The sequence below is a fragment of the Lissotriton helveticus genome, chromosome 8 (assembly GCF_964261635.1).
Source record: "Lissotriton helveticus chromosome 8, aLisHel1.1, whole genome shotgun sequence".
Taxonomy (NCBI): Eukaryota; Metazoa; Chordata; class Amphibia; order Caudata; family Salamandridae; genus Lissotriton; species Lissotriton helveticus.
In genome coordinates this window covers 1,044,127,746-1,044,152,579 of record NC_136069.1, presented here as the reverse complement: position 1 = coordinate 1,044,152,579, position 24,834 = coordinate 1,044,127,746, and the positions used below count along the sequence as shown (strand labels likewise).

Sequence of the window (24,834 nt, the reverse complement as noted above, 5' to 3'; positions counted from 1 at the left end):
CAAGGGCAGACAGACCTAAACAACGCGGAGGAGGCCTTGCAATAATTTATCGGCACACCCTAAAGTGTCTAACGTACGATCTTTCGGACCTCAAAGGAGCAGAGAGTATGGGCTTTTCCATACAGGTCCATGACTCGTATACCTTTGCAGGATCATTAGTTTACCGACCTCCAGGGCAGTACAATGGGTTAATGGAAAGCATTGGGGAAGTACTTAGTAACCTAGTTCTTAGGTTTGCTAATTTCACGCTCTTAGGGGACATAAACCTGCACCTTGACTCCCCCACAGATCAGGCTGCAACATGTTTTAAGGACATAATGAGCGTCCTAGGCCTATCACAGCTCACACTAGATATCACACATAGGGCAGGACATATCCTCGACTGTATCTGCTCGAATTTAGAAACGCTCAAGGTAAAACATCCTTTAATGCAAACATGGACAGACCATAACTTTATCCCATTTGAACTGTTAGTCAAGAATAGCCCAGTAGGCAAAAGTACAGCAAAAGCGATAATGCCTCTACAGGGAAAACCCTGCTGGAAAAACATTATAGGACACCCCGATTTCATGAATAACGCCCTAGAAAAGAGGCCTCCCTTGTTAGGAGACCAGATCAATGATAACCAGCTGTTTGGGGATTGGATAAGGGAACTCAGTAAGGAGTCAGGTCCCACAGCCCTCAGAAAGGAAGCACGGAATAAGAAAACATCCGCACCATGGTTCTCGGTGCCTCTAAAAGGAAAACAAGGGGAAGTGAGGGCTTTAGAGCGAAGATGGCAGCAAAATTATGAGAGTAAAGATCTCAGTATCTATAAAGCTGCAAGGCGACAATATCATGTCCTGATAAAAACTGCCAAAATAGATTTCTACACGGAAGCCATAAATAACAATAACAACAAATAGAAAGAGATCTTTAAGATAGTGAAAACCTTTATGAACCCCAAACCTCTGTTGCAAGAAATTCCCCCTCTCAAAGTCTCTGTAACACCATAGCTGATTTCTTCGAAAAACAAATCCATGTCCTAATCAAAGATTCCCCCCCCAGAGTCCATCGAACCTAAATGAGGATACTAGGGCAGGGACAACACCGCCAGTATGAGCACTTTCTCCCCCATTAATTTGGAGGAAACTCACAAAGCCATATTGTCCATTAAATCAGGCTCCCCTTTCGACCCTTGTCCCCCCTTTGTCTTGCAGTCTATGGTGGACATTGTCAATCCCATCATTAACAATATAATAAACTCCTCACTTGACCAAGCAATGATTGCCATAGAATGGAAATTAGTGGCGGTAAAGCCCCTACAAAAGAAGCAGCTAGCGGATCCCACGGCCCTCACAAACCTACGACCTATCTCGCTTCTACCTGTTCTCTTTAAACGAACTGACAAATTTGTGAATAGACAGCTCACCACCTTTCTGGAGGAGAACAACGTTTGGCACCCAAATCAAACAGGTTTTAGGGCCCAACACTCCACAGAGTCAGCTCTCCTTTTTACCACGGAAACACTGCAGGCTGCTATGGACCAGGGAAAGAAGGCCGTCCTGGTCTTATTGGACCTGTCAGCGGCCTTCGACACGGTCTCACATACCATCCTTATAGACCGTTTAGCCGCATTTGGTATAGCAGGCAATGTATTGGGCTGGATCAAAAATTTCCTGAATAACAGGCGGCAAGTGATTACGTTAGGGCATTTCAGCTCGCAGGAAAAACAGCTTACCTCAGGGGTCCATCAGGGGACCTTTAAATGGATGAGCAACAATCACCTGAGGTGCAATTCAGGAAAAACGGAAATTCTGCCTTTTGGCCAATATAATCATTTCAGTCCCAAGCAGTGGTGGCCTGAAGATGCCACTGTTCCCCCAAACACAATTAACGCAGTCAGGAACCTAGGGATTAAGTTCGATGCCACTTTGTCTTTTAAACAACAGGTCCTGGCCATGGTCGGTAACTGTTTTGGCATCATAAAAGGCCTGAGAAAGTTCTTCGACCTATTACCAATCGAATGGTGGCGGCGGCACTTGTAACATCTCGGCTGGACTACTGCAACAGTCTATATGCAGGTTCTAACAAGGCGGTTGTGCACAAGCTGCAGATGGTCCAGCATGTAGCAGCCAGACTGGTGTTGAGGTGGCCTAGGAGATCATCGGCCACAGCGGCGATGGATACGCTCCACTGGCTACTGATTCACAAGCGGGTACTGTTCAAGGTCCTACTGATCACTTTTAGGGCCTTTCATTCGCGGGGACCAAATACCTTCAGAAGAGCTTTAAGCGATACCTCCCATCGCAAAATCGGAGATCCTCAAACACAAACCTGCTGACCATTCCTACCTTTAGACTGATCACTAAGGGAGGGAAAGCCCTGGCGGTTTTGGGTTCAAGGGCTTGGAATCAACTTCCTCTGCCTTTTCGTCAAACCACCCTTGTATCAGTATTTAGGAAATCATTAAAAACCTGGATCTATAGCCTGCCAGACACACTGTGTAAAGGTTTAATCTGATTTGTTGAGTCCACATAGATGAGCAGTTTGAACCAGCGCTCTCCATCCACCTGGGTACTCAGTGCCAAGATGCTCCCTGGAGTGATAGCCGCGCTATATAAAAACACTATTACATTACATTACAATTTAGATGGGAAAACATGTCCTTCATTACTTCCTGAGTAAATACCAGTTATATTGTAGCAATGAGTCAATTTAGATGGGAAAAACATGTCCTTCGTTACTTCCTGAGTAAATACGAGGCTGCGCACAAACGTTATTATTCACAACTGTAGGTTCCTCTTCATAAATTAAAAGGATATTCTCTGAACTGGACAATCTGCGATTGCACATGCTCTTCACAGACCTGACGCAGCTGTTTGTATAGTGTAGGAGACACTTTATATGAACAAAGATTTTCGACAGCCTGCAAAATAGGAAACATGTCATTAAGTAAGTAAAAACAAACGAAAGGTATCAAATACAGTTTAGCCTATGTATGCCTAAAGCAAATTAAACAGAGCAACTATGTTAACATTTGAGCTAGCATACACCAAATGATAACTTTTAGCACACATAGTGTTAACTTCCGACATCTATAAAAGAAAGAAATATAGAATAGTCTACATCCACAGAAAGCATCTAAGTCAACAGGTCAACCCACTGCATTAATGCAAAACATTAGTTATTGTGACCATTGTCATCAACAATTTCCTACGCCCATAAAAACTCCTCTGGTTGATGCCCTCACGGGTAATGTGAACATTACATGTGCAATGACATCAACATCAAATGCAAAATTATGTAATTTACTGTGATACCATCCTAAAAGATAGGGGTAAGATCAAAGGTAACAGCACTTTGAATCCCACTATCCTAGTGGTACATTAACATCACCTTCAAGCAAGTACAACAAATGACTGAACATTAATGCGGTAGTATGGGCTGGGTCGTAGCAGCTGTGCAATGAGACCCAGCATCAGTGCTTAATTTCTTCCGGCGGCGGAGGCCCGAGGTTATTTTGGTGTGAAATTGACTTATTTTTTAACATAAGACTTTGACGCAGAGCAATAGAGAGAGAGAAATGAAGTAAACAGAGAAAGAAAGAATAAGAAAAATATAGGAAAAGCGTGATAATGGGTGTAAAGCAGGGTTAAAAAACCTAAAGAGGGAGTTAAAGGGACAGGAAGTATGGGGTGGCGATGACAGCAGCAGGAGGTGTAATCAAGAGCCTTTGTATTATGCGACGGCGCAGGACGGCTCCTGAGCAACACTTTGAGACCTTGAGATTTTAATTTTTTTGCAGATTAAGCATTGGTCAGAACACATTTCTTTCTAGCAAACAAAAAGGACTATGGTGTCAAACAGCTCTACTTCCTTCCCTCCTCTCATCACACCTCTGCGTTCCAAGTCTTCATTTGGTTGGATCTCACCTATGTCCACTGGACATAGAGAACCAAATAAGCACATTATGTTACAGGTTAGCAATCCAAGTATCTAAATAGGATTTAAAAGCTATTTTGACGTTTTTTCACGCTGATCAAAAAAAAACTGAGAAAATAAAAAGGGATACAATCTCACAATCACATTAGGCATCCAAAATCAAACATACCAAACATGATTAACACACTACAACTACAAAACAAATGACAAATTTGAACTAAAACACTAAACACAATTTAGAGACAAAAGGGTCCCCGCACACACAACATACACAAATATAACACAAGCTCTCAGTCAGTATGAGGAAAAAATACAAAAATAATACAGGAAAATTCAAGTTTCACACACCAGACCTTAAAAATCAAGAGCAATCTGAATACATGCATACCCCACAGACACATACAGTAAAATATACAATAATATGTGTAATGAAAAAAACTTTCCAAGGGCTCATCTCAAGCATACGCACACCAGATACAAATACTTCACACACATTCAGTGCAAGCCCTAAAAATGTTCTTCCTATTATGTAAGCATTCACATAAACACATCACTAGTTTCCTGTATGCTCACATCATTTTACAAACCACTCTCAAAGAAGGATACCATTTAGACAGATACATATTACAAAAAACCAGCCATACCTAAGCAGACTGTAGCAGTTGGCAAATGGTGACATTTCAAAGTGGTGTGGCATAAAATTTGGGGTTGAGTGTTACGTAGCGAGTGAAGCGAGCGAGCTAGACTGACATAAGGAGGGTTCAGGGGAGGTTCTCCCCACAAGAATTGTTTTGTGTTTTTTAAAAAGTGGAAAATGGAGGGTATTAAAGAAAATTTTAATAGAGAATTTAGTGAGAAAGCAATGAGATTTATGAAGCAATTGTGAATATGTAGTCTTAAAACAATTAAACGCATGAAAACCTGCTTCATATCTTAACGTATTAAATAAGTTCAATACTTGCAATTGTCAAGTTACCCATGAAAAATGTTGTGGAAGGTATGCACTTGTGTATGAAATGCTTACAAGTAAACATAGTAACATGATTTCACAGTTCTCACAAGAGGAAGTAACATTCGGTTTCAACAGCAAGTAACACTTACAAGAAAGAGAAAAGGTAAGCTTGGGTGTAACCACAGGAAAATTAGGAAATTCAATGAACTAGTTGAAGGGCAATACATAAGGAATAGTGCAAACCGTTGCTTGCATAATTGAAAGTTTGCACACCCCTTGTTTCTGTGTGAAGCAAATATGTTTGTTTATAGGTAGTTGCATGCAAGGTCCATTATTAACAGGTCCTTGAAATGTACATAGCGGGCTTGGGCCCCGCTAAGAAGAAAACTTTCCTCTCACCTCATACGTTGACTTTGGTATCATCATTCTGCTACCGATGAAATGCTTGCATTGCAATGCATGAGGAACTATTTCACATCTCAAAGTACAGTAATTCTTCATACGTTATGGCATATCAACATTGTAGAGGTGGGAAAGCCACTTAAAGCTCGAGCCAGATGCCAGGCTCTGTTCAAGGTCCTCTTGGAACCTTCAGGCCAAAATGAGCTAAACTTTAATATGGCTTCTGCTACTTTCGCACTACCGTCAAGCACAATGTTAAAAACAAAGAATTAACAATTAAGGTAAAAAAGAAGAGACAAATAGATACCCATTTAGTGACTGATTTATACAAAGTGAGACCAGAAAACCTGGGATTTATCACAGCTTCCCGTTTAACCAAACTGTGTGATCTGAGGCAAATATTTTGTTTCACCAATTCCCCTTTTTCTTCATAACCTCTTAATGAACTGTTCATTTGTTGGCGTGCCCACCTCTATTGCAATTTATACAGAAAGTAAGCTTTTTGAAAATACTTTACTCAAGACTTGTATGTGGTTTTCCTATCTGTCTTCCGGATTGTTCTTTACTTTACCCACCGTCTTTACTACAGACTTCATTTAGGTTTCCTTCCCATTGTTTATTTTGTGTGCATGAACTTCCATGGTATTTTCTATTTAACGCCATAAGGACTGGATTTATTAATCTACCACATGTAAATACATATATGCCCAAAAGCTTTTTCCAGGTGTTGTACATTAAAAACAGACCTTCTTGCGTTTTTATGAATGCAGTTAAGACTAGAGGAAGATGACCTAGCATTCCACTCTATTAGCATTGGCTGACGAATGTTTAACCATCACTGGTTAAGCGATTGCATCAGTGAAGTCTACTCTCTAAACACTTAGACATTTTCCTTGTGTTGCAGGTTGGGAAGTTGCTGTGGGGTCACAGGGCATCAGCTCACTTCTCTTTTACTGATTGAGCACCAGTGCTCTGTGTAGTCAAAACACACTGCCGGCTAGAAATCAATAATCAAGGAATAACTAAAATAGTCTCCCTCATGAATGATAATGCATGTTCATGCTGTGCTGTACGTCTGAGATCGAATTTGGAGCAGAGAAGTTCAACAGGCGAGAGCTGAAATTAGCTAGGGCTAACACATTCACCTTGATTTCACGTATGTTTGCTTTTTTAGGATTTCATTAGGTTTCGCCTGCGCTTGTGAAATCTATTGTACTCAATATACATCTTAAAAGGGCTTCTCTTATCAGTGTCCCGTAGCCAAAGTACTGCTTCCATCCGCTTTTGGGGAACTTTTTTAGTAATGATGTGCCTGCACAGCGCTTGTGCTGTGCTGGTTTACCTAATCTCCCCTGTCAAGCCCTTGCGTTGTATTAGTTTACCCAATCATTCTCCTCCTGCCTGCACGCATTTCGAACATGTTTGTTGGCTCCATTTTGTTTTTTGTCCAATGTCCTCCCCTGCACAGCTCTTGCGCTGTGCTTGTTCATTTAATCATTCTCACCCTGGCTGCACGCTTTTCACGCTTGCTGATCGGCGTCGTTTGGAGTATTACATTTCTTTCAGTTTTGGCTGCACACAGATTGTGCTGTGCTGGTTTATACTTCACATTTGTTCTTCTTTGGGCAACCGCTTAGCACCGAGCCAATAGAGGCAGCGCTCATTACATCTGATGACGCCGCTTGAATGTGGCGCAACCGCACTCGCATTTGGGCACTTAAAATGCAAAGCATGTAAATCTCCAGCTAGAATATATCAGTGTGGCGTTGCTGGTGAAAATAAACTTACTGTCAACGTACCTCCTCACTTCACCCTCACAGTGGTGAAATGCATTGGCAAAGGGCCTTTATATTTGATCATTATGAAGCAACATGTTTGCATTTCTTTAATTTTGGGGCAGGTTTGACGTAGATCGGCAGATTGATTTCTTGATGAACGTACTAAAGTAAGGAATGTTGTCTTGGCTATCGTTTTATCTGTTGCTTATCCATCATTACAGCATGCACAGTGAAAATGGATCGGTTAAATGTATCTATGTCTTAAAAGAGACTGGTGTTTTTTGATTTGCTTGGATATAGAAAAGATACACATTTACCATTTATTTCCAACTTTCATCTTAAGAAAATACAGTGTCCTTTTATAAAGAATGTGAGGCACCGCTTCTAGTTCTGCGCAAGGTATATCTGAGCTTTTAATAAAAATCATCACCGGTCATAAAGAGGTTACAGAACGCTAATCAATGAAACATATCTCAGTTTCCTTTCATGGGATTTTATTATTGTCACATCCATCACGCACCCACATGCCTAGCCTGTCTACAAAATACAGAGAGGCAAAGCTAGAAATCGTAATCACCAGTACACGTCCTAAACATTTTACGTATAAGTATATATGTTGTGTATATTGCGATAACTGACTTAGTTTTTAATTACATGAGCACAACTTTACAGTACACTTAAGTAGTAGCTATTAACTGTAGAGAATCCCTATTGCAGAATTAGCGAATTAGAGGCGAGGAACCAGCAGGACAGATCCTTTCTAGCCTGTCACTCAGGCCTGGGAAAAAGACAGATAAGTCTAATCCTAGGCGAGGGAAGGGTAGGTGAAAATATGAGAATGGTAGTTGAGAACCATGAGGCAGGTAAACCGTGGGGTGATTGGTCTTTTAATGATAGCTGGTCAGGTGCCCCATATGGGCAAAATTCCGTTGATGACCGTACCAGTGATGTCGATTAGGGAGGAGGGGTGTCGCATAGCATGAACCTGTTATCTTGGAATGTAAATGGGCTAGGAGGGGAGGCAAAAGTAGAAAGTATAAAAACCCTAGCCCGAAGTGCCGAAATAGTAGGTTTGCAGGAAAACTTGGCTATGCGACAATACCCCCGTATTTGAAGGCTTTGTACAACTACATAGGCCAGCAAGAAGGAAAAGGTTTGGCCGTCCAGCTGGGGGCATTATGACTCTTGTCTCGACCAAGATAGCAAAAAGGGCTATGATTGTTTATATGACTTGTAAATGGTTATTGGTCATTGATGTATCCCTGCTGGGCTCGGTAGGGGCGTATGATCATATGATAATAATAAATGTTTACATTCAATGGGGATCAAATGAAGAATAGGAGATAGAAATGAGACGTTTTGAAAATGACCTAGATACATTGTGTGAAAAGTTTGAAAATTATATGATAATTGTATTGGGTGATTTTAACCATAGATTGAACCCCTCGAGATATGACCATTGGGTTGAAGACCTCTTGAGCTCAAATAATATACCCCCTGCTGTGTTTCCAAATTGTACTACCTCTAAACTAGACGCAAAGTTGGGCAAATTTTTGGGGCTAAAAGGATTGTTTTGCTTAATGGCAGATGGGAAACAGACTGCCCTGCAAGGCAGACCTTTAAGATAGGTTCCCAACTTTGCCCGATTGATTATATATTCATCCATGCGTGGAACTTTGATCTTATCAATGGGTTTCAGATAATTGCTTGTGATGGTAGTGATCACAACATTTTGCAATTTGCATTAGCAAGGGGACTTCAAAGCTCTAGAGAATTGGTTCTCCCTCAACAAGTAGAGTACCCTAAACGGCTGACAACAAGATTAACTGAGCAATATATTGGAAAGCTAGCTGGATTCCAACAGAAAGTGGATCTGAAAGATGCTAGGGCTAAAAAAGTGCCTTGGTTCGAGGAAAAGATAAAAGAAATGGCGCAGTGCCTCAAAGTAGATATAAAAAGTAAGGACCGATGCATAACTGCTAAACAATCAATACAAGCCAAACAGCCGAGTTGATTTAACGAGGAGTGTTTAACCAGAAAAAGAGAAATAAGAAGGGAAGAAAGAAGCCTGAGGAAAAAATATGATCCAATAAGACAGCAAAATTTAAGTAATATGAGGAAGGAGTATAAAATGGTAGTTAGAAATCTGAAGAGAGAATTTAAAGAGAAATGCTGGGTTAACTTGCTGGAAATTATTGAATCTAAAAACTTGCGAAAGTTTTGGAATTTGATAAAGGTAGCAGCAGGTCAGGCTAACGGGGCTATGCCCTGTGTAGTAGAGGAAGCAGCATGGGAAGAATACCTAGGTGAGCTATACGGAACATATGCTGAAGAAGCATGTGAGGATATCTGTCCCTGGATGGAGGCGGTGGTAGACCTAAAACCCTTATTTACTACAGAAAAGGTCAATAAAATCATAAGAAGTCTAAACCTAACCCGTGCTGCAGGTCCAGATAACCTACCAGCAATTATCATAAAATCCTAGCAAGATTGGTGGGCGGAATTTTTTTCCTGTATGTTTTTGGCAATATTGGACTCAGGTAAGATCCCCAAAAAGTGGAGAGGAGCAGTAATCAGACCAATCCACAAGAAGGGAGACAGAAAAGCACCAAAAAACTATAGACTTATTAACTTGCTGGATATTGGGGAAAAGGTATTGTCCAAAATAATCCTGGGCAGTCTAAAAGACTGGGTGGAACAGTGGACGATTGTGCCAGTAGAACAAGGAGGATTTAAGAAGGGGCATTCCACGATCGATCCCTGCTTCGCACTGTGGGCCGTGGCGCGGAAGTCGGTGGAAAAGCAGGGGAAGTTATGCTGCTGCTTCGTAGACTTCCGCGCGGCATTCGACCTAGTAGATAGGAGATGCCTGTGGGAGGCCTTAAGAAAACTTAATGTCCCAGAGGGGCTCCTGAAAATTATCCAGGAGCTACACAAACAAAATTGGGCGCACGTTATTAAAGACACAGATGGAGCCCTGACACCAAAAATATTGATTAAGAATGGTTTAAGGCAGGGATGCGTATTAGCCCCCTTACTGTTTGCAATATATCTAGCTGCTCTCCCAGCCACCTTAGAAGTGAATAGAAGCGCCAGCCCTAAAATGCAGGGGAAACAATTGTCCTGTTTGCTGTACGCCGACGATTTGGTAATCTTTGACAAAACGGAGATTGGATTGCAAAGGCAGTTATCTGTCTTTAATGAATACTGCTTAGCTAAACTCCTGACTGTAAATATGGAGAAAACTAAAATCCTATGTTTTGGGAAGAAAACTCAGAATTTTAACTGGTATCTGGGTTCCAGTAAATTAGAAATTGTGAATGAATACAGATACCTCGGTATCTGGTTCGAAAAGTCTTTGAAATGGGATATCCATCTGGCAGCCCAGAGTGCAAAAGCCCATACATCAGGATGCGGGTTAAGGAAATTTAGCCAAATCTATGGGGATATGTCACATAGACCTTTACTGAACGCCTATAAGGCAATGATACCCCCACAAGTGCAGTATGGGGCCGAAGTCTTGTATTTGAGTGGGAAGAACAATTGGGACATTGAGGAGGGGAAATGTCTCAAACCATTGATGTCACTGCCTAGCTCCTCTATGATCCAGGCAATCCGATTGGAGTTGGGAGTGACATCATGGAACATACAGGTACAAGTGGCTCTTTTAAGATTTTGGAAAAGATTGGGATCGGAGGAAGTTACAAAAGTATCACAATGGTGCAAAGAGGAGATTTTGCACAGCGATTTAAAATGGGCCAAGGTGATTAGAATGAAATTGTGCGCAATGTGTAAAAGCCTAAAAGTAAAATTTGACCAGGTGACACTGTCGGTTGAAGCCTCATATGGGGAGCTTAGAACAGCAGGGAGAGAAGTATCCAGGGAAAATGACATGATATACCTGAGAAAGAAAGTATCAGTCAATTATATGATGAATAGTTGGGAGAATGATATGTGGTACCCCTATTTGGATACACTACCTAATGCTGGACTAAGAGCTGAAGTGCTCAGATGGAGAATAGGGGTTAACCATTGGGCATCTCATGGAAATAGAAAAGCAGAATTGGTACAACCTGACGGTAAATGTTGCTGTGGATTAGGTATTAAGTGTGACAATTTACATATTTTACTAGACTGCCAAAAATTGGTGTCACAGCGGAAATTGTTTTTACGACCTACGTTTTTAAAATATGGTATATTTGAGCGCCCGCTAGCAATTATCTACTTACTGACATGCCAAATCTTGACATCGCAATCGCCATGGCAAAATATATGAAGGCGGTGAAAAGGACTCTGCTGGAACCAAATATGACTGGATAGAAATTGGCATGGAAATATAGTGGGACACGCTCAAAGTAAATTGTGTTTAGGTGGAAATACTATCCTTACGTTAGTGTGACTGTTGCTCGTTGCAATTTTAGGGGTATTGTTATATGACATTTTTAAGCTGTGGGAGGGAGGTAGTAACTGTCTGTGAAGGTAACGCCTTTTTAAAGTATCAGTGAAATTGTTTTGTATATGTTTTATACTATTTATTGTAATATGTAGCATGTTGTTTAGAGATCAATGGTCTAATAAACATACTTTTACTACTACTACTATTGCAGAATGCTGTAGTAGCAATCAATGAAGTCAAAAGGTTAATCAAACTAGATTGTATGTTCTCCCATTATTAAAATGATTGCCCTGTCGCACCCACCTGTGAAGAACAACACACATTAAAATCCCTTCATGTTGAACAGGTTCAGCGCCCTCAAATAATCCTGCCCCCCTGTCAAATAATTTGGTGCTCCCCTGCCACATAGTTCCAGTGGCCCTAGTCATGAGGGAAGTAAATGTAGGATGTTTTTTTCTTATTGACATCTTAGAATGATTCAATTTAAAACTACAACAGTCACCATAAGAAATCAACCACCATGCATTCAGGCACTTTCACCTGGCACTCAAACACTTATCAACCTTCATTGTTGCACCTCTCACCCTGCACAGAGAGCACTCACACCATTCTCCCTGAATCGTACACTTCTCCCACACGTCATAACTTATTAATGCCAATGGCGAAACCCAGTGCATTTACCAATGCTTCTTCTGCAACTGCTATGACCTTTTTGCGCGAATACAAGTTTTGCTAACTCTTGGAGGAGGCAATTGTCTAAATCGCTCATGACAGACATGAGAACTCATAACTGCTATGGGTGTACTTGTTCCATTCACTACACACACATTTGGCAGTGTACACTTGAATATTAATTTTGTTTTCCTTGTAATATTGGCGGTAAAATATTTTTAATAGGCTGCTGTAGGCGATAAGTACACAGCTCTCTATTCCATGTATAGATAAAGCCTTGGTAGAAGGTGATACCCGCCGATAAGTAAAAGTAAATAGTGCCCACTTTATAGCGTTATCATTCCCGACGACGAGCAGCCATCATAATTCATTTCGTTAAACAGATTAACGACCAAGGCTGCTGATGCAAATTTGTAAGTGAAAGATAGACAGTAAACATTGCAATGCACTCCTTAGAAAAATTGCGTTTCGGGACTATTCCGTTTCACGTTTAAGAAATTAAACGACAAAACATCCTGATTAAATTCTTAACTGTAAAGATTTTAGTTTAGTCAGTATGATCTTGGTGTGTTGTTCTTAACTATGAAGGAAGTCATGCGGCGCACTGCCGGAAATACAGTGAATTTGAAAAACATTTTGCACCAGTAAGGTGAAGGCCTCACATCTTCCTAACTAAGCACTTCATTTTAATAAAAAGAAGAAAGGTTAGATGGGAACTTGTCACATAATTGATTGTGTCAGCCAGAGTGTTTAAACAAAGTCGACCCGCCCAGAGTCCCAGCAAGTCGTTTTTTTAATGTATATTATTTGCTTAGTGCTTTCTTGATTCTCTCATGACCCCCCATTGCTGGTACCTTGTGAACTTGTACTTGCTTCTACCAATGGATCAGAATAAAAAAGGCAGAACTGTTTAAAAGGTGGGCCTCCGCTGTGCAGATATGTGTGTGTGTGGGGGGGGGAGGGGGAGTGTACTCCTGTGTACTATTCAGAAAGACATAACATCCCAAACATGCATATAGTATAACACACAAGCTTAAGAAATCACAAGTCCTGTCGGACAGTAAATTGGTTGAGCAAGTGAAACAAAAACATAGATTCCACCTTAGACTCAGATTTGTCTCACACACTTTGACATTAAACAGGTCATCCACACAATCTAATGTATACACAAAGCCCACCAATGTAATTGAAATACTATAAGCTTCTTTTTTTTTTTTTTTTTTTAGAGTTTTTAGAGTTTTTTAGAGTTTTAGAGTGTTATATAGCACGAACTAGACCCGAACCGAATCGGGAGCGCTTTACATAGCACCAGTTACGTTACATGAGGACACGCATTCATTTTTAGGCACAGGGAGATTAAGTGATTTGCCCAGAATCACAGGAGGTTTTGGCGTCGTTACCGAGACTCGAACCCAGTTCCCCAGGTCCGAGGTCGAGCGCCCTAGCCGTAAGGCTAGGGCGCTCTCCCTCTGTACATACACATCACACATTAGCACAAAAGGCATACACCAACAAAAAAAATCAGCCATTCATTGTACCAAAAACACAAGCAGACCGATCTCTTGTTCAAACTAAAATGCACGCCCACCTTCACTGCACACCACCAAAATAAGACTTTGTGACATGACTGCACATGCAGAAATGTCCATACTAACACAAATTATAAAATGTTTGTACTGCAAAATGGTATACAAATTCCTGTACATGAATGAGACAACTAAGAAAACAGGGAGTTTAGGAGAGAGCATAATGGGACGCCTGTCAATGTCAGAAGTGAGAAATAGAGGAGGAGCTTGGCGGGCATCCGTGATGGCCGCGTGAGCACAGCGCTCTCCGGACCCCCGCCACTCCCGGCATGATATCCTGAACATATCCTGATTCTTCACGAGGATTTATGTAGAGGACGCTGGGCTGATCTTCCTGTGACTTTTGGAAGTTGATTTGGACCAGGGGCGCCGAAGATACGGTGATTCGAACTTTCGGGGTCCGCCCTCGGGGTGCGCCCGGGACTGGGTGAGGCTCTCTGGCCGTCTTGGAGTTGAACAACAACGGCAGGGGGATTGGACTTGTGGGTCCCCCTCTTAAGTTTCGGTTTCGATTCTGCCTCAGACTGAGACGTCAGGCCGGGGAGTCTGGCCTGGGCTGGTTCTGGCGCACGGTACGGCTGTCGGGCCCTCGGCTGGCTTATTCTCCTTTCCGGCTGGTCCTCTCCTAGTGGTACCCTTGCAGCGGCCTTTTGGTCCCGACGCCCTGCTTTCCTGCGCCCACTTCCATCGGGTCGAGTGAATCTCCTGGTGACGCGATTTCCGACATGGCGGGCAGAGGGGACCGAGAGACACGAAAGACCAAGACGCCCCTGCGTGGGGGCCCGGTCCAGTCTAACGTTATGGACCGTTACACCCATGTGAAGGGGTCCCCCGGAACCGCCCTGCCTGGCTCAAGTGCGGTTGACCCCATCGTGGACGCATCAACGGAACCGTCCCTGCATGACATCATGGGCGCCATATCTGGCATGAAGGAGACGATAGGTCAACAATATGAAACTTTGGCCCACAAAATCGACACCGTGGCCATTGATGTGAACTTGATTCGGGCCGACCTATCTAAAACCAATGAGAAGGTGAAGTCATTGGATCTCAAGTCATCCAGCCTCACGGCAGACGTCTCGGAGATACAGACAGAGATTGGCAATCTCCGTAGGGTGAACGATTTCATGACCCGGCGCTTGGAGGACTTTGAGAACAGGGCACGTCGCTGTAATGTACGTTTAGTTGGCGTTCCGGAGAATCCAGAACCGCACTCCGTTGATCTCCTGATCCAGAACTACCTCTCGCCGTCTGGACTGAGTAAGTTCTTCGCAGTGGAGCGTGCCCATCGAGTTCCGGGTGGCCAGGGTAAGCCTGGCGCCCCGCCGAGGCCTATTGTTGCGAAACTCTTCCACTATAGGGACCGGGACGCTATCCTGCAGGCATCACGTGTGAAGGGCCCGGTGGCCTTTGAGAATGCCACGGTGAACTTTTATCCGGACTTTTCACAACAGGTGCAGAAACAGCGTATGGGTTACCGTGGAGTCAAGAAGCGTCTCCGGGACATGGGATTGCGCTACGCTATGCTTTTTCCGACCAGGCTACGAGTTGAGTACAATGACCGAACCCTTTTCTTTGATCGGCCTGATTCTGTGAATGACTGGCTGGACTCCCTGCCGGACCGACCTCCTGCGGCTGAGTCCGACACCCACCCGGGTGGTGCTGAGGGTGGTGTAGAGAGCTGAACTATTTGTTTATGCCCGGGTCCTCGTGTACAGTAACTTTTTTTGGGATTCTTTGCCTAAGTGCCTCTGCTGTCTGAGTGTTTTCTTTGTTATTTTTCTTGTTGGGGTGGCGGGTGGGTCAGGGCCTTTCCTCCTCCGGGGTCTTTTTGTAGAATGGGGGTTCTTGGGCGACAGGCACACTGCATGTTGGGGTGGCTTTTTGGCTTCTTGCAGGGGTGCAGGGTGGGGGGCGTTTTCTTGATTGTTGGGGGGTGGGTGGATGGGAAGTTTGATGTTTGTGTGTTGTGTTCTCAAGGCGATTTTATCTTGCTAATGATGTTTTTGATGTCATGCTCATTGGAGGGGGGCTGCGATGTTGATGTGTGGGGTGGGGGGTAGCGGGTTGAGGTTTATTTCATGGAATGTTAATGGTCTGGGAGATCGTATTAAGCGGGGTGTGGTGATGCGCTGTATACGACGTTTGTCTCCGGATATTGTTTTTCTACAGGAGACTCATTTGGTAGGCAATACGTGTCGTGCCCTGAATAGGTGGGGCTACCGCCTCGCCGCGCATTCGGGGTTCACCACAGGTTCCAGGGGGGTGGGTATCCTTGTTCGAGCTTCCCTCCCCCTAGCTATTGATGAAGTGATCCTTGATGATCGGGGGCGTTACGCCGTCCTCGTGGGTCGCTATGAGGGTCGAACCCTTTCCTTGTTTGCCGTTTGTGTGCCCCCCGGTCTACAGACCTCTACCTTTTCCGATTTGGGCCGTGTGTTGTTGGACCTCCCTGATAGTATTCTCTTCATAGCTGGTGACTTTAATTCTGTGCTCTCCGGTCTACATGATCGTCACCCCCCTAGGAACACCCCTTTGGCCCAACAGTGGCTGGGTGGGTTTCTGGATATGTTCGGCTTGGTGGATTGTTGGAGACTTATGCATCCTGCTCAGCTTCAATACACTTTCCACTCTGGGGCCCACGGGAGTCTGTCTAGACTGGATTACTTCCTGATGCCTGCGGCGCAGTCGCCAGCGGTTCGTGGGATTAGACACCTCCCCCGGGGCATCTCTGATCACTCCCCGCTCTGGCTTTGTTTTGAGGTGGGGGTGGAGGCGGCGGGCCGGGTGGCTCCTATCAACCCATGGTACCTCACCTCCCCCAAGACCCGCGCTCTCTTGATTAAGTCCTTGGACGATTATTTTTTAGACAACGAGGGGTCCGTCTCCTCTGCGGTATCCCTGTGGGAGGCCTTTAAGACAGTGATTCGCGAGCAGGCCCTTTCCCTTATTGCTGAATCCAAAAAGGCGAGGAACCGGGAGGTGGTGGTCCTCGAAAGGGAGATTGCTGATATAGAGGCTGACCTAGAGTCGGGTGTTACGTCTGGTAAACTCCACGCCCTGGGTCTGAAACAGTTTGCTTACAGGACTTTGGTCACAGATACAGCTAAATTGATGTTTCGGGAGCAACAGGGTCGCTTGTACGATGTGGGGGACAAAGCGGGTAAATTATTGGCATGGTTGGATAAGAAGGAGAGGGCGAATCGTGTGGTGCCCGTGATTCAGACTTCGAATGGTGTGGGAGTGACAGACCCGATTGGCATAGTTGAATGTTTTGCAGATTATTTTCGTGTGGTTTATACCCCTGTGTCGGGATGTTGATGACTCTCGCCTTTTGTTGCGTGATATAGCTCTGCCCAGTGTTTCCGATTTAGACCGCATCTCTTTGGAGTCCCCTTTCACTACGGACGAGATAGCGACGGCCATTCGCTCACTCCGTTCAGGCAAAGCTTCGGGCCCGAATGGATTGCCAATTGAATTGTACAAGCTACGTCCTGACAAGTTGGCGCCTTATCTTCGCACCATGTTTTTGGAATCCCGGGAGCGGGGTATTCTTCCATATGATCAGCGTCTGGCTACGATAGTTGTTATTCCCAAAGACGGTAAACCTCGGGACCTTTGTTCGTCTTACAGGCCCATTTCCCTGTTGAATGTTGAACCCAAGGTCCTGGCTAAGCTCCTGGCAACCCGCCTCTTGACGGTCATTAGTGGCCTGGTTCATCCGGATCAGTCTGGATTTATCCCGCATCGCAACACGGCTCTTAACCTACGTCGTCTCCACGGAGCTGTTGCGAGGGCGGGGCTTCTGACGGAGCCGGCCATTTTGGCTTCGTTAGACGCCTCGATGGCCTTTGACACGGTGGAGTGGCCCTATCTTTGGGCAACTCTTGAGAAATTCGGTTTTGGCCCTGAGTTTATTGGTTGGGTGCAGTTGTTATATACCGAACCCTTGGCACAGGTGGTGGTAAACGGTCGGGTCTCTGTCCCCTTCTGTCTTGGTAGGGGGACCCGTCAGGGGTGCCCCCTGTCTCCGTTGCTTTTCGCGCTTGCTCTGGAACCGTTGGCTGCGTGGCTTCGCTGGGAACCTTCACTCAAAGGGATCCGTTGGTCACCAGATTTTGAAGACCGTGTCTCGCTTTACGCGGATGACATTCTTCTATATCTTACTTCCCCGCGTAAATCTTTAAATGTCTTATTTGACGTGCTTACATCGTTTGGCGCTAATTCGGGTCTGGTTATTAATTGGGCTAAGTCCTGTGTATATGTTCTTTCAGGTGTTTTACCTGTATTTGGGGATCTTTATTACGCTGGACTCCTCACTCCGGTTCGAGCGTAACCTCCTCCCCCCGCTTCTTAGACTGCGACTGGATGTGGCCCGTTGGCGTAAGCTGCCCCTGTCTCCTCTGGGCCGGGCTGCCCTTTTTAAAATGATGTCTTTGCCGCGATTCCTGTACGCGCTTCAAAATTTTTATGACGACATTCCCGCTACCTATTTCCGGGAGATCGAGAGTCTTCAAAGGCAACTGATCTGGGACGGACGTCCACGTATCGCCCTTGCGAAACTTACCATCCCTTGGTATGACGGGGGCATGGCGCTCCCTGATATCAAGAGATATTATTGGGCTGCCCAGCTGTCTGCCATTAACCACGCAATGTATTCCCCGGGTCGAGATCCGGCCTTTGAGATGGATAGACTCCAGCTGCCGGGAGGAAATTTCAATAGAGCGCTTTATTCCAGATCGGCTGGGCGCCTCCTTGCGGGCCCGTCCAGGATCGCAGTCAATGTGTGGCGCGCCGCGAATGTGAGTTTGGGATGGGAGAACCGTCTGACATTGGCGACTCCGCTTTATGCTTCCGAACGTTTGGGATGTCTTTGGTCTACTAAGGGCTTTGACCGTTGGGATATGATTGGGATATGTACAGTGGGTGATGTCTGTGTGAAGGGTGGAGTGAAGTCTTTCCAGGCCCTTAAGGCAGAATATGACTTGAGTGATAGGGAGTTCTTTCGGTACTTGCAGGTCCGGCATGCCCTGGCCTCAGTTCTGATTCCTGATGAGACCCTGCCCGAGTCCTCCCCCCTTGAGGATCGTATACTGGATGGACACTTGCCCGATAGTACTATCTCCCTTATTTACAAGAAACTGATTAATAATCGTGCCGACTTATTGGTCCGACTTAGGGAGGTTTGGGTCAGTGACGGATTGGACTTGGATGACGAGGATTGGCAGTCGGCACTCTCTTCTCCGAAAGAGGTCGCCATCCCCGCCCGTCTCCGTTTGGTCCAGCTTAAGATCCTTCACCGGGTGTATGTGACTGGTCCGCGCCTGGTTGTGATGGGTTTTTCCCCGGATGGCTTATGCAAGCGTGGTTGCGGGATGAGTGCTACATTTCTACATATTCTTTGGGAGTGCCCGGTGGTAGCGGCCTACTGGAATGATGTGCTTGCGGTGATGACTGTCGTTACTGGTATTACCCTGCGGCCTGAGGCCCGTCGATGCCTGTTGAACGTGTGGGAACCCACCGACTATTCTGTAGCCCAGACCAGATGGGCGACCCTGGGATACATGGTCGCGAAGCGGGACATTGCGCAACTCTGGGGCGCATCCAGACCTCCCACAGTTTCGGTGTGGGAGGATAATATGGATTGGTCCATGTTCCGAGAGAAGACTGTCTATGTGGCTAGGGGCAGACCCAGGGCGTGGACGAAGATCTGGGGTCAGTGGAATGCATATCGTGGAGATATTTGTACCCCTCCCTTGGTTGACACTCCCGATGTTATCCTGTCTCCCTAGGCTGACATTCCCGAATACTTTTTCATATTGTTTTAGGATTTTCCTGCCCTCCCCGCTGCCCCCCCCCCGGCCATGCCGAGTTTCATTGATCTGTTTTTGTCCTCCTGATTAGTTGCTTTCCCCTCCGCCTTCTGGGCTGACTTGACTCATGTGCTTTCGCCTTGTTTAGTGTTTGTTGTTTTCATGATTAATATAAAATTGTTCTGTCCTGTTCTATGCTCCGAGCGATAATTGGTATAAGTTCTGTGCCTCGCCACGGGAATGATCGTTTGCTACTTATGTTGTGCGTTGCAATTAGCGGCCAGCCCGTGTGGTTGTAGGCCCATCTCTGTAACTCTTATTTTATTGCTCAATAAAAGTCTTTAACCAAAAAAAAAAAAAAAAAAAAAAAAAAAAAAAAGAAGAAGTGAGAAATATTCATTATTTACAAATTGCGCGTGATACGTGTACATCACAAAGGGGGCATACCCATCTCTGGATGTTCCCCTCCTGGAGAAGTAAACATTAAGGCCATGCACAATTTCCTGATTTATGCATGACAGACATACAGTTTGAGGCCATAAGAATATATTTAAAAATAACTATCAGGGCTCCTTCTAATTTTGGACCTGAACGGGCACCTCCGTCTTGCAAGTAAACTGGTCCAAGTCTCTCTTGGTTCCCTTGACAGGGGAAGGTGAAGCAGTGGATTGACAGATCCAAATTGCTGTCCACAGACTTAGTTTCCAATATCCGGGGATTCATATATACTTGCACCCAGAACTCTCTAGGAGCCTCAATCTTTCACCCCTAGTATACAATATGTGTAAAGACGTTAATAAGTGGGCTACGTTACCGCTCAATATTCTGGGCCAGACAGCACACTTTAAGATGAAGGACCTGCTGTGGTTCCTTTAAATCCTCCAGAATTTCCAGTTTGTGCTTCAACATCATTGGTTCATCAACTTACAAGCCATGGCACAATCCTTTCTATGGTTCAACCAGTTACCTTGCCTTGCCTTGCCTTTGGTAAATGCGTGCATTCCATTTTTGACTGGGGCATAGCCATCGGGGAAGTGCAAATGTACCTCTGGACCTCTAAGATGGTTGTTGTGAATGAATGGTTTAGTGGGGGTTGGCAGACTTAGCTTTCCAGATTGAGGTATCCTGCATGGGGAATGATGCAATGGTGGATATGATGTATGGAACCCCATCCTTTGTTCCCTCTTGGAGATTTCCAGGGTGGTGTTCCTGGTTTGGAGGTCAGCCTTGCGTTGGACGCGATAGAACTGAAGACTCACCCTTGATACTACCCTTTGGAGAGGACAATGGGTGGGACAAGTGGCCCAATTAGAGCGCTTTGGCAAATGGTACTTCATTGCCATATCATAACCGGGGAATATGTTGCTGGTTGTCTCATGTGAAATCATTCTAGGAGCTCTATGCAGATTACACACTTCAGAACTCTCAGTTCTATAGGTTCATACAGCTCCATCAGGCCCTAAAGTCCCAAGACAACTCCCTTGATAATATCCCCGAGTATAACCCCTTGAATGCCAAAATCCTTGTGGGGCCCGGGGGGCAATGAGGTTTATCCCACATTTGTAAATCCCTATGGATTCGTGGGTGGGACCAAGGACGACAGACTAGAGAAACGTCAAAAGGGCACCACAGGTGATGGCACCACAGGTGATGGCAATCTCCTCGAGACTTTAGACCATCAAAATAAAATACCTGCAGAATACCTAATTTAAGCCGATACAGCTGTGGTGGGCACTGAAGGAGCCCCAATGTTTTTCCATGTAGCCTGGAAGTGTCCAGTCATTAGGAAGGACTGGGCTACTATTTTTCCTACTCTGTTGTGTGTTTTGGAGAAACCCACTGACCCTCCTCCTTACATTGAACAACTGGGTCTCTTGGAGGACCTGAGAGGATATAGGGGGAATGGGCTCTGGCTGGGCTCGGCACCTTGATAGCAAAATGAGATACTGCCCGTGCTTGGAACTCTATTACTCCTCCCCTGCTGGCTGCCATGGACTAGTGTGCAAAACTGTGCGCAGTGCCCCCAAAAGCACAAGAAAATTGATAGCAAATGGTGGAATACTAAGAGCTGGAGTGACCGTTCGGATGCTCTATACTGACTGTGTGCCACATTTTCTCGCTTGCACTGTACTGTTTCATTTTGCATACTACAAAACCAATAAAAGTTGGTTGGTTTATTAAAAAAAAATGGAAAAAGTCTTTTGAATGCAAAGAAGCCCTCAAATGGTTACAGAATATCAGGCTTTTATACAAAAGACGACCCATCGGTTTATAGTACGCTTGTGTATGACCCGACCGTTCTTGGCGCCTACGTAGCCAACAAATAGCTGGTCATCCACCCGGAACTGTTGTGTGCGATTCAGATAGAATGAGAGCGCATGTTTTCGGTCCAGACGGTGGAGCCTCTCTTCCTCTCTGGAAGGATGAGGAGGCAGAAAGAAGGTGGGCAAAGTGATGGTCTGCCCGATGTGAAAGGCAGTGACAACCTTTGGCAGAAACAATGGACGTGTTCTGAGCACAACCTTATCAGGATGGACTAACAGAAAAGGCGGTTTACAAGAAAGAGCCTGGAGCTCACACACTCACTCTCCTATAGCAGAGGTGATGGCAACCAAGAAAGCAGTCTTCAGAGTTAACAAACGAAGAGGGCAGTTATGAAGAGGCTCAAAGGGAGCACACATCAAGTATGTAAGAACCAGATTCAAGTCCCACTGTAGCATTACAAAGGGAATAGGAGGGGAAAGAGGACTAATGCCTTTAAGGAATCTATTTACAACAGGGTACTTGAAAAGAGAGGGCTGATCAGGGAGCCTGAGAAAGGCCGAAATAGCAGAAAGGTAGCCCTTGATAGTGCCCAGAGCAGAGCACTGCTCGGCCAAAGAAAGAAGGAACAGCAGGACTTCGGAAAGAGGTGCCGAAAGGGGATCCACAGCCTTTGCTGTGCACCATGCCACAAATTTGTTCCGCCTGCAGGCGTATACCAACTTAGTGGAGGGACGCCTGGCTGCTAGAATGACATCACAGACTTCAGAAGGCAAGTCGAAAGGAATCAACTGCCGCAGCTCAATCTCCACGCAAAGAGGTGGAGACTGGACAGGTTCGAGTGGAGGACCGTGTCCTGCTGCTGCGACAGAAGATCCTCCCGAAGAGGCAGTCGGATCGGGGGATCGATGGTCATACAGAGTAGCTAGGGATACCAAACTCTTCAAGCCCAGTCCGGAGCCACAAGAATTACTTGGGCCCGGTCGCGCCTGATCTTCTTCAGCACTCTGGGCAGAAGTGGTATAGGCGGAAAGGCTTACAACAGACCGCAACTCCACTTGCGTTGAAAAAGTGTCGCCGAGCGAGTGCCGCCTTGGAAATCACAACGCGCAGAACTGCTGACATCGCACGTTCTCTTTAGTGGCAAATAGATCTAACCAAGGCTCTCAACACTGTTGAAAGAGACCATGCCCCACGTCCGAATAGAGAGGCCATCCGCGATCCATCGTGCACCTGCGGCTGAGTTCGTCCGCCCTGGCGTTCAGTGAACCTGCTAAGTGTTGAATAACCAAGGAAATACCCTGATGTTCCAGCCTTGTCCAGAGGCGCAGGGCCTCCTAACATAGGGTCCAAGACCCCACCTCGCCCTGTTTGTTGCAATACCACATGGTGGTGGTGTTGTCTGTGAACACCTGCTCTACTCTCCCCTTGACAGAGGGAAGGAATGCCTTCGGTGCCAGCCGGATCGCCCGAAACTCCAGAAGGTTGATGTGGAGCCTGGACTCCGCCGGAGACCAGACGCCTCTGATCTCTGCCTCTCCCATGTGGTCCCCCCTTCCAAGGAGGGACGCATCCGTCACCACTGTGTGCTCCGGTTGAAGAAGGGAGAGGGATCTGCCATTGACCCAATGCCCGTATGTAAGCCACCACTGCAGCTGGAGTGCAGTGCCCTCGGAGATCTGGACGTGATGGGACAGGTCTTCTCGATGCTGTGCCCACTGGAACTTCAGGTCCCACTGCAGAGCCCGCATATACCATCTGGTATGAGTGACCAGCAGGATGCCGGAGGCCATGAGGCCCAGCAGCCTCAGGGTCATCCTGACCGAAACCCAGGATAGAGGCTGAAAGATCGGAATCATGGCCGAAAGAGCATTGCATCGAGAACCGCTCAGATGAAGAGGAGCTTCTGAGAGGGAATCAGGTACGACTTCGGCACATTGATGGAGAACCCCAGCAAATGCAGGAGGTCGGCCGTAGTCTGGAGGTGGGAGACAGCTGTCCGGGGCGAGCCCGCCTTCAACAGCTAGTCGTCGAGATAGGGGAAGACTGGAACGACTGAACTGCGCAGATGAGCTGCGACCACCGCCATCCCTTTCGTGAACACCCGAGGGGCGCTGGTAAGGCTAAAGTGGAGCACAGTAAACTGAAAGTGCTTGTGGCCTACTGTGAACCGGAGGTAACGCCGGTGGGCCGGCAGGACGGGAATGTGGAAATATGCGTCCTGCAGGTCCAACGCTACCATCCAGTCTCCAGGGTCAAGAGGCAGACAAGACCTGAGCCAGAGTCAGCATCTTGAACTTCTCCTTCCAGGGGAAGCGATTGACGTCCCTGAGGTCCAAGATAGGACGCAGGCGCTTGTCCTTCTTGGGCACCAGAAAGTAGTGGGAATAACAATCACGTCCTACTTCTGGCGCAGGAACACGCTCGATGGCCCCCTTGGCCGAGAGGGCCCGACTTCCTGTTAAAGAAGTGCCAAGTGATCCCCTGACATGCGGTGGTACTGGGGTGGCAGGCTGGAGAGGTAGTCTCGAAGGGGAGGGAGTAGCCCCTTTGGACTATTTGTAAAACCCACCTGTCCGAAGCGATGGTGCACCAGTGGGGGAGGTGATGGCGATTCCTGACACCCACTGGCGTGTGACGGGCCTGAAAGATCTGACTAGGAAGGTTTGGAGGCAGTGGTGGCCGGGATGGAGGTGGACTGACCTGCCTGCTGGCCCCCGAACCCGCCTCGTCGGGTCCTACGTGTGCGGCCGCGTTGAGACTGTTGCTGCGCAGGCATGTGGCTCTGTAGCGAACGTGTCAGGGCGCCCCTTCCGTGGCCACGAAAGGAGCGAAAAAGCAGAAGGCGGAGCAGGGCGCGTGGCCGAAAGGTCCAAGGACTTGGCCGTAGCCCACGAGTCCTTAAAGTGCTCCAACGCACTATCTGCTTTATTGCCAAAAAGGCGAATGCCTTCAAATGGCATGTCCATCAAAGTGTTCTGGACATCACCCGAAAAACCAGTTGCCCTCAGCCAGGCGTGGCGACGGAGCGCTACTGTCGTGAAAACCG

At 46.1% G+C, this 24,834-nt stretch overlaps 1 protein-coding gene across 1 annotated transcript in view; it reads right to left on the bottom strand.

The window, feature by feature from the left end:
• The window catches only part of LOC144773090 (cullin-4A), a 468,683-nt gene that overhangs the window by 356,261 nt on the left and 87,588 nt on the right, over positions 1 to 24,834 (bottom strand). The window contains exon 3 of the mRNA XM_078657905.1: positions 2,805 to 2,908. Within this exon, the coding sequence (XP_078514031.1) occupies positions 2,805 to 2,908 (104 nt within the window). The remainder of the gene's footprint in view (positions 1 to 2,804; positions 2,909 to 24,834) is intronic.